Below are 10,775 nucleotides of genomic sequence, written 5' to 3'. Positions count from 1 at the left end.
TAAAAGCTTCCCACAGCTGTTTGGGAAAGTGTTGTCCATGAATGCAAATGACCCTAACACTCATGTTGCTCCATGTCCAACATTTCTAGAACATTTATTCAAGACCTGCCTCACAGAGGAAACATGCCAGTAGTGTCTGTAGGCCTCTCGTTTGCTAGAGGAACATGATCTCTTTTAAGAAAAAGTCTTTGACATAGGTCAGGTGAATACAAGCATTTCCTGTTTACAGACAAGAAAATATAGTGTCTCTGGGTCAAAGTTACTGTGTTGTTTGATTGTCAGTTGTTGTTGACCATTATTGAGTGTGTTCTGACTTATGACAACCTCATGTGTGTGAAGTAGAACCTTTCCACGGGGTTTTCAAGCCTGTGACATTTGGAAAGCACATCACTTGGCCTTTATTCTGAATTGCCCCTGAATGGATTGGAACTGCTAACCTTTTGGTTATTAGTTAAGCTATTAACCATACGTGCCATCCAAGGAACCTAGTGATTGCCAGAGCCAAGACGAAAATACCAGTCTTCTGGCATGGACCAAGACTCCCTATAGTCTTTAGTGATACTGTTGTGAGCAGGGAGGCGGTATAGGGATTTCTGATTCAGAGCGTGGGCTGGGGTGGCACTTTGTTTCTAAGGAGAAGGCATCCTAGAAGAAGTGTGAACTATTCTAAGGAAGCTTGTGGAAGTCCTGGTGTGGTGCTGTAGGATAAGCATTGGACTGCTAACCACAAGGTTGGTGATTCAAATCTACCAGCTCCTCCTTGGAAACTCTACACAGTGTCACTATGAGTCAGAACTGACTCGATGGTACTTAACAACAACAACAGGGAAGCTTGTTATTTTAAGAAAGTTATTTCTTTTAATAGGTTTTTTCTTTCTTTCTTTCAAACCAAAGGACAACGTTTAAAAACGCCTGGCAAATCAAGTTGTATAGAAAGCGTGGTGGGGACAGGGGAAGTTGTGGGGGATTTCCCTCTGCTGTCATATTACATTTATATTTATATAAAACTCAGTAGGAAATTGTATAGCCAACTTTCAGGATACGTTTGAATTGACATGATCTGAAATGCAGACAATTTATCTGTCTCTACAGTTAAAGCTGCACTATCTAGGGCAGACATCTGGAAACGTGTGTGAGAACTTTCTAGCCCTAAGAGTTCCCATCCTGCTAGTAGGTCACAGCCTCTAACGTGAACTGCAGCTTCCCAGTCAGTATGAAAGTCTACAATTACAACCATTCTTTAGAATTCTCTCAGCAGAGCACATTCCTTGGCTGGTTTAGAAAAAACCCAGGCAGATTTGCACTGAGAAGGGAATGTAGTCTGAATGACTACCAGATTAGGTCAAAAAAGGAAAGGAAAGGAAGAGAAAGGAGGCTTTTAAACCTCCAGTCTGCCACAACCTTAAAAATCATTAAGGGACAAGTAGTGTGAATGGGAAGGTAGGGAGGTGGCAGACACAGTAAATAGGCAACAGGATTCAGTGAAGGAAAGATTGTCACCAGGAGCAGCCTGGCTAAAGGATTAGACTCTTAATCCCAATCCACTAGGTCTACATAGCAGTTGTAACTCTCCAACACTATCCATGCTTTTATTATCTCAACTGGTTAGGGGGGTGGGAAAGACTAAGGAGAGCTGGGCAGACAGGCACCATTTTCATTTTATAGATGAAGATACTGAATTTTGGTGGAATTGGAGTCCTGGTGTGGTGCTGTGGGTTAATGCGTTCGACTGTAAAGTTAGTTTGAATTGCAAGGTCGGTGATTCAAGCTCACCAGCCGCTCCTTAGAAACCATATACAGGGTCGCTAAGGGTCGGAACCAACTTGACGGCACACAACAATAACAACAAGACAGTTTATCCAGGGTCACAATGCAGAAAAGCCCAGAGTGGAGGAGCAGTTTGCTGCTTCCTAGGCCAGGGGACACTGCCTCTCCACAGAGAGAAAAAGTCTTGATTCAGGACCCTTGGGGGACTGACCCAGTAAGTTCTGAGGAGACAAAGTTATTGAACTTGTCAGAAGAAGATAAAGAATGTGGAAGGCCATGTCTGATAGGGCTAGAATTAGGGACTCTGGAAAGAAGAGGCTAGAGAGGTCCAAAAGAAATATGAACAATAACTAGACTGAGACACTATTCGGAAGATGAACAGGTGAACAGGGAGATGGAAAGGAAAAGGCAGCTCTGGCAGTTGACAAGGCATGGAAGGGAGGGCAATGACCTGGGGAAATAACTGAGGCTTCCTGCTAGAGGAGGGAATGATACTCTGCCATTGTCCACTGCTTCTGTCATGTAGATCCATTCTCTTGGATATGACCAGCTTTATAGTTTCAGCAGAAATGCCTAACAGATTTTACAGTCATACAGTCATCATTTTTGAGCAAAGTGTTGATCTTGTACCAACAAGTGGCATGTCAAGATGCCTTGTGCAGGCAGACCAGAGGTGCCCAGCACACCAGACTGAGGTGTCAGGAGGTGTCCAAGGCCTGCCATGTGCTCACCTCCTGGATATTCTGCTTCGCCCGGCTGTCAGAAGGATGCATGATTGTCCCCATCACTTTCACGTTGCCACAGACAACCAGAGCTTCGTCCGGTGTCTCTGTATTTACTCCTACTCTGCCACGACAGACAACAGATTCTGGAACATGTCCTCGCTGCCATAATGCATCACTGTCATTTTCAAACTGTCCAGGGTTAGAAGCCTGGAAATATACAAATGGATATATTACAATTAAAGTTATAGTAGCATATATATATATATATATAAACTTTATATAGATCTATAGATAGATACAGCATATAGCATGTAGCAAAGGAAAACAAGATGTCATCCAAGTCTTTCACATGAGAATCATACATTGGAACATTCTGACATAGCCAAACAGCTGTGGTCTCAGGAGAGCTAGGAAGGCTCCTTTCATTACGTTGCTTCCCTACTAGCACAGTTCCATATGTCATATTTTGGAGCATCCAATCTCTATTGCATGTATCTGGAATTGAGACTATGATCAATCATACTAGATAAGGAAGAAGAAGAAAACTCAAAATGACTATCTTTCAATAATAATAATGATCATTTTAAATCAGAACATTAAATCAGATAATATTGCAAGTGTATAGATTCCTGGTATGACATTGTAGGATAAGCACTGGACTATAAGGTCAGTTTGAACCACAGGTCAGCAGTTCAAATCCACCAGTTGCTCCTCAGAAATGCTCTACAGGGTCACTATGAGCCAGAACTGACTTATCGACACATAACAACAACAACAACAACAAATTTAAGTTCATGGAGTCCAGGTATGGCACTTTAGGATAAATATTGGACTGCTAATCTCAAGGTTGGCAGTTCAAAACCAACAGCCACTCCTCAGAAATGTTATACAGGGTCACTGAGTCAGAATTGACTTAACTTCACTTAACAACTATTTAAGTTCATGAGGAACCCTGGTAGATATGCTAACTGAAAGATCAGAAGTTCAAATCCACCAGCAGCTGTGTAGGAGAATGACAAGGCAGTCTGTTCCCACAAAGATTCAGTTTGGTAAACCCTGTGGGGCAGTTCTACTCTGTCCTTATAGGATCTCAAAATTCAAAATGGACTCAATGGTAGTGGTTTTGTTAAAGCTCATATAAATAGGCATACTTCCAATTTAACTAACCCTTAAATAGTTTCAAAACACTTTCATATTCATGATTCTATATTTGTCAAACAAATACAATACAAAGATATCGAATACAATCAACTATTCCCTAAAGACAATGGTGTTGTAGAGCATCATCTACATTTGTATACTAATTCACACCCCAATTCTATGAACTATGTGGCGCTGTAGGATAAGCACTGGAATGCAGATGTTACTCATACCCTATACAGGGCTGCTAAGAGTTGGAACTGACTTGACTGCCGGTAACAACAACAACGTTTATTATAATACTAATTTTATTGATACTGAGGTTCACAAGGGATAAATAAATTGACTCCAAGGCTTCAAACCTAGTAAGTGCTAGAGCTAAAATTGTACTTCCTCTGATCACTAAATGATCATTGTAACTTTGTTTTGTGGTGTTGTCTAAAAGTATCCCTGGCCAAATGTGGTCCTCAAAGAAATTCCAAGTAAAACTATTGAACTAGATGAAGTTCTGAAGAATTTACTCTTACAGAAAAATTCCTTTCTGAAGAATTTTCAGTTGTATTCCTTTTCTTCTCGCCTATATCCTTATGTTGTTGTTGTTGAGTGTCACTGAGAAGGTTTCAGAGGTTGTAACCTTTGTGGGGGCCAAAAGCTTCATCTTTCTCCCACTGAGTAGCTGATGGGCTCGAATTGCTGACCTAGTGGTTCATGATCTAGTGCTAATCCTATGGAACCGCCACTCTGTCACCATGTCCCATAGCAACCAAATATCCTTCCAAGTATCTTTAAGTTGTTGTTACTGTTAAGTGCTGTCAAGTCAGTTCCAACTTATAGTGACCCTGTACAGGGTTTCCAAGGAGTGGTTGGTGGGTTTGAACTGCTGACCTTGTAGTTCACAGTCCAGTGATGATATTGCCATCAAGTCAGTGCCATCTTATAGTGACTACTAACCCTTTAAGACAGAATAGAACTGCTCCATAGAGTTCCCAAGGCTGCGACTTTTGCAGAACCAGACTGCCATATCTTTCTCCCACTGAGCAGTTAGTGGGTTCACTCAACCTTTCTATTAGCAGCCAAGTATTTAACCACTGCACCACCAAGACACCTTCAAAATCCTCACAATGAAATTAATTTGTTTAGCAAATTATGACATATTTCTATAAATATGATTTCTGTGTGTTTCAGGCAGGTTGTCACACATTCAGATCAATAGTGTTGTGGTTACATGCCATTGAGTCTTTTCTGACTCATAGCATCCCTATCTAGGCTTTTCAAGGAGTAGCTAGTGAGTTTGAACCACCAACCTTGCAGTTTAAATGACCCTGCAGTCCAGTGCTTAACCTACAGTGCCACACCAGGATCAACAGTAGGAACCCTGATCATGTAAAAAGTCCATGCTAGAGCAATTATGTCCTTTTTGCCTTTCTTTGTGGTATATAAGCCAATGCAAACTCAGCACCTGAGTCTCCATCACCATCTCTGAAAGAGTGCTAGTGAATCCAATAGGGGTTTCCTCAAGAATTTGCACCTGGAGACAGAGCCACTGGCTAGACCATTCACCATTGCTGTATATGATATCATTTGGGGCTTTTTTCAATGTTTTTACCATACGCATGTACTACCAATTTAAAAAGAAAAGAAAGAAAGAACTGCAAAGTGTAGTTCTTATTTGGGTTCATTTAAGAACTATTGGATGTTTTCAGCTTTCTATTTTCCTACCATCTATCTGAACCCTGTGCTGTTTGAAGACTCAACCATTGATACTTGATAAATAAAAGCAGAGAGAGAATCGTTGTTGTTGTTAAGTACCATTGAGTCAGTTCCAACTCATAGTGACCCTGTATAGGATTTCCAAGGAGCAGCTGGTAGGTTTGAACCTTCAACCTTGCAGTTAACAATCCAGTGCTTTTCCCACAGTGTCACACCACAACTCTGATGAGGGAGTGAAGTCCCTTGGATGAACAGCTCTTCTGAAAGGTCCCTAGAGCTTCCTGGTTGTAAATGGCAAATTGGCTTTGACTCAGATCATTTTATAGCAAGTAATTAAATCCAAAGGTAGGCCATATAAAATGTACTTTGCTTTACTCTGACCATAATGAGCCACATCACGGAAACTAGAACAGTGATTAATTTTTTTTCTTATTGGGCTTTGGGAATAATTATTATTATGTTGGTAATTTGATGGGGGGGGAAATATATATATGTAAATTTGAATTTTTTGGAATAATTACAACAATCTTACTTGACTTATGTTATTGTTGTTGTTGTTATGTGCCGTGGAGTCAGTTCCAACTCATAGCAACCCTGTACAGGGTTTCCGAGGCTGTAAATCTTTACGGGAGCAGAAAGCCTCATCTTTCTACTGTGGTACAGCTGGTAGTTTCGAACTGCTGACCGTGAGATTAGCAGCCTGATTCATAACTACTACGCTATCAGAGCTCCTTTGGCTTATATCACATAAAAGTTCAATCCCTAAAATATATTCAGATCATTTGGGAAAGGACCATAGATCTACAATGTTCCAAATATGTACCCAATGGAAGGGTTCTCATTAGTAATGGCAATGTTATTATGAGATCTGTAAATGTATTACCCCTGGAGTTGTGATCTTAATTGTGTCAAACCAAACTTTAAAATATACCTAACTCTTCACTTATGGAGTCCTCAAGTAGGATAAACACTCGATCTCAGGGTCAGTTTGAATCATAAAGTCAGCGGTTCAAACTTACCAGCTGCTCCTTGGAAATCCTATACAGGATCGCTATGAGTCGGAACTGACTCGACGGCACTTCACAACAATTCCTCACTTATTGACTATTGCTGGTTTTCCAGCATTTCACATTTATGACAATAGTTAAAAAAATTATTATCTGACACTCTTTCACATTAATCATGTCATCTGACAGTAGCAATTATTGGTGTGCAAGGCAAGAGTAACACTGGCTGTGAGGACTAAGGTGATATGTCTACTTGGCTTGGCCATGATTCTCTGTGGTTCGGCAGTTAGGTAATGCTATAATATGGCCTTCAGGCAACAATGTAGTCATCCTCCATGTTCACATACTGACCTGGTCATTGGGACCTAGCCATGACAGTAAGTTGGGAGAAGGTAGGCTACTTTGGAATTACGAAGCTTGTAGCACAAACTGAATTAAACACTCAGTTGCTAATCAAAAGGTTGGCAGTTTAAAATCACCCAATGACTTCACAGGAGCAGACCTGGTGATCTGTTCCCATAAGGATCACAGCCAAGAAAAGGTTTTGGGGCAGTTCTACTCTGTCACATAGGATAGCTATGTGTTGGAATCAACTTAATGGTACCTAACAACAACAACAACAGCACTTAACAACAACAACAATTCTGTACCAACTGTGGTCCACAGACCAGCAGCAGCATTACCTATATGTTTGTTAGAAATGCATATTCTCAGGCATTCCAAACCTGCCGATTTAAAAACTGTGGAGCTGGAGCCAAGATATCTATGTTTTAACAAGCTCTCCATTCACATGGAGCCCAGTAGTGATTGGTTTATATCAAACACCAAAATTATTGTTTCTAAAGTACTCTTCTGGATTCCTGGTGTGGCACTGTAGAATCAGCACTGGACTGAGAGCCACAAGGTCGGCAGTTCAAACCCACCAGTTGCTCCTCAAACGCCCTACACAGGGTAGCTGTGAGTCAGAACCAACTCAACAGCACTTCACAACAACAACAACACATTACTTTGAATATTTTTGATAGTCTGAGAAAAACTGGAAATGCTAGTCCAAATTATGACACAAAGTGACTATGTGGCTTCAGGGTAGTCACTTACCCTTTCTGTACCAGTTTCCTCCTATGAAAATAGAGATAACGTGTTTTCTTGATCTCACAGAGCTATTGTGAGAATTAACTGGAATCATGTGTGCTTTGCAAAAACTTTTGAGAAGCTTCTTATGCATGTAAGAAAACAAAACCATATTAATAGTCTCAAATTCATCTTCAACACACTTTGCTAGGTACAGCAACCACTGTTACACCTACAATTGCTTAGTCTGTTCTCAGCAACAGATGTGTATCTGCTATATTCCTTTTCTTTACAATACATGGGACTGGGCTTCAGAGTTGCATAATTCCAGGGGACCACATTCACAAACAAAGCCCTGATGGTAAAGTACTCAGCTGTTAACCCTAGAAAACCCCTATGGGTTTTTTTTGTCACAGAGACTCCATATGAGTTGAAATAGACTCTTCCCGGTAACAATGACCACTATTCAAAAACAATACAATGGCAATGGCTCCTCCTGCAGGTTTCTGGACTAGAAAACAGCATAATTTTAGGTAAAGGACTGGAAGTTTGAAATGGAGACTGGAATGTATTTGCTTTGCCATTGTTTGGACATCTAAAGCAATAGCTCAAAGGCACAACAGGAGAGCTTGCACTGAGGAAGGCAGCTCATGGGAAATCAGGTTTTGTACTTTTCTGAAAGAACTACAGACAGTGGCCTGGAATCGTTGTCTGCCAAGAAGTCATGGTGTGATGCTATGGGATAAAGCACAAGGTCGGCAGTTCAAACTCCCCAGCCACTCTTTGGAAACCCTATACAGGGTTGTTACGAGTCGGAACCAAAACTCGAAGGCACTTAACAACAGCAACAACAATGCTGTACCAAGTGTAGTCCAGCAGCACAGCATTTCCAACATGTTTGTTAGAGTTGTATATTCTCAGGCATCGCAGACCTGCCGAATTAAAAACTGTCAAGCTGGAGCCAAGATAGCTATGTTTTAACAAGCTCTCCAGGGGATTCTGTAAAGAAGTACTTCTTTACACCTTACACTCCTAGTCCATAGGTGACAGAACACTCTATTGACTTCCAGCTACAGAAGGGAATAGACATTGCTCCACAGACTGACTTCTTAGGGTAAACAAGACTTCATCTGAACTCCAGGAGACATCTGTGTGTTATTGGGGTGGGAGTTTCATGGTCAGAAATGGGACGAGCCCGTGAACAGGGAGATGGTACCTGGGACAACTCTGCTCTAGCTCTCACCATCCCTAGCTATCATTGGACCTGTAGGAGTTCAATTGTCTTTCCCCAGCCACTGAGTGTCAGTTTCCCACCTCTCAGCAGTCTGGTTTGCAAAATTGTCAAGGGAGCGTTCTTGCGGATGTACCCATTTCTATCCTTCTTGAATGGAAGCTGGAATAATTTATTAGGTTTTAAAACAAAGAAAGCCTACTGTGTCTTTGAAAAGAAAACAAAAGGAATCATCTCTCCTGTTTGTAACACAGCACTTCCAACTAGGTTTAATTATGTGTTTGAGTCAGAAAATGGAGCTGAGGTAAATTCTAGAATTAACAAGGGGTCATTGAAGGAACTCCAATGGGGGACTGTGCCCCAAAACAAAGACCTGGAAAATAAATTAGTTATTTGGTGTAAAACTTAATTTCTGTTAAATTGGTTCATTTACACTACAGGACCATAATATAGTTCTAAAGCTGTTTTCACTGACAACTCAGATGAACAATTACTGGGTCCTTCTTACCACTCGCTCACCAAGGATAATTCTGCCAAGTTTGGTCTCCGGAACCCCTCCTAGAGGCCTGAATCTCATCTAGGTTCAACCCTCATACAATCATCCCTACCAAATAGTAAAACATAAGTCTTTCTATTTCGAGGAACAGGTTGTTAGGCCACCAAATGAATCCAGATTTGCTCAATGAAGTTTGCTTTTCTCTATTTAATATGGTCAGGTCTTATAATATTTTTTAGGTGTCAGCTTTTCTTCCTATCCTACATTTTTGAGCTGAAACTAAAAGAACCAGGGCATGGTCAAAGAGGCCCTTGTAGAGTATAGGCTAGTTTGCCCTCTGCCCAATCCATAATGCTTATTCCTGTGAGTTTACCTGTGGAATCTCAGAGGCAAGACAAGTATTCTGTGGACATTTCTAAGGCTCTGCTATAGCACTGTATGATAAGTACTAGACTGCTCGCCACAAGGTTGGCAGTTCAAATTCAACAGCTGTTCCTCAGAAACTCTATCTATACAGGGTTGCTATGAGTCAGAACTAACTCAATGGTACTTAACAACAACAACAACTGACTCAAAGTGCCATTTCTTCAATTCCATTGTTCTCTTGATTGGTTAAATCGACACAAGTTTGCTTATTCACTTCTGTGATCTGAGATTAAAAGGAAATAGTATCAGTAAGATTTTCAAGTTTGAAGGCCAAAGGGTCTGTGCTATTACCATTATTATCATTCTCATTGTTGTTAGGGCATAGTGTATTACTCAGCACACTTGCTGACATTATCTCTAACCAAGAATTGTGACTAGACAGAAAACTACCAAACCTAAAATACAATCTTTTTTTGTAAAATAAAAATTCAGTGAATAACATGACAGTAAATCTGTGCTAAAAATAATTTGTTTACTATTCATACTTAATAAGAATTGCAGAATCTTTCAGCTCCTGTAAATCATCATCATGAGCTCAATTATCAATGTGTTTGATATGAGAAGATTCCAAGTACCAAAAAGTTCTGGTTAACAGAATATTAATGAGTATCTCTCCATGTAGTATTATTGTATGACTCCATAACAGTCATTTATGCCAGCAGAAAATAGAGAGAACTTTGGTACCAGGTAAATTATTCAAAGTATGTAGGTGACCAGCAAACTAATTCAAGTATAGTTACAATGCTCAGGAGAGCATTTTAATGACATTTAATCTATACTAGGACTCCTGGTGTGGTGCTGTAGGATAAGCACTGGAATGAAAACAACATGGTCAGTAGTTCAAACCCACCAGCTGCTCTTTGGAAACCCTATACAGGGTCGCTGTGAGTCAAAACTGACTCAACAGTACTTAAAAATAACAATATATGCTAACTCAGAAAAGAAAGCTATTGCCTGTCTTTATTCTTTCCTATTATTGTTGTTGTTGTTAGGTGTTGTCAAGTCAGTTACCAGCTCATAGCAACCTTATGCACAATAGAACAAAACAATGCTCCAATCTCATAATCATTTCTACGATTGAGTATATTGTTTCTGCTACTGTGTCAATCCATCTTGTTGAGGATCTTCATCTTTTCACTGACCCTCTACTTTACCAAGCATGATGTCCTTCTCCAGGGATAGGTCCCTTCTGATAATATGTC

The 10,775-nt window shown here is 40.4% G+C and overlaps 1 protein-coding gene across 1 annotated transcript in view; it reads right to left on the bottom strand.

The window, feature by feature from the left end:
* The window catches only part of MYRFL (myelin regulatory factor-like), a 247,800-nt gene that overhangs the window by 98,570 nt on the left and 138,455 nt on the right, over positions 1–10,775 (bottom strand). The window contains exon 11 of the mRNA XM_006859617.1: positions 2,499–2,699. Within this exon, the coding sequence (XP_006859679.1) occupies positions 2,499–2,699 (201 nt within the window). The remainder of the gene's footprint in view (positions 1–2,498; positions 2,700–10,775) is intronic.

This window comes from Chrysochloris asiatica, unplaced genomic scaffold (assembly GCF_000296735.1).
Source record: "Chrysochloris asiatica unplaced genomic scaffold, ChrAsi1.0 scaffold00033, whole genome shotgun sequence".
Classification (NCBI taxonomy): Eukaryota; Metazoa; Chordata; class Mammalia; order Afrosoricida; family Chrysochloridae; genus Chrysochloris; species Chrysochloris asiatica.
The sequence above is the reverse complement of the archived record's forward strand: the minus strand, read 5'-3'. Positions and strand labels throughout refer to the sequence as shown.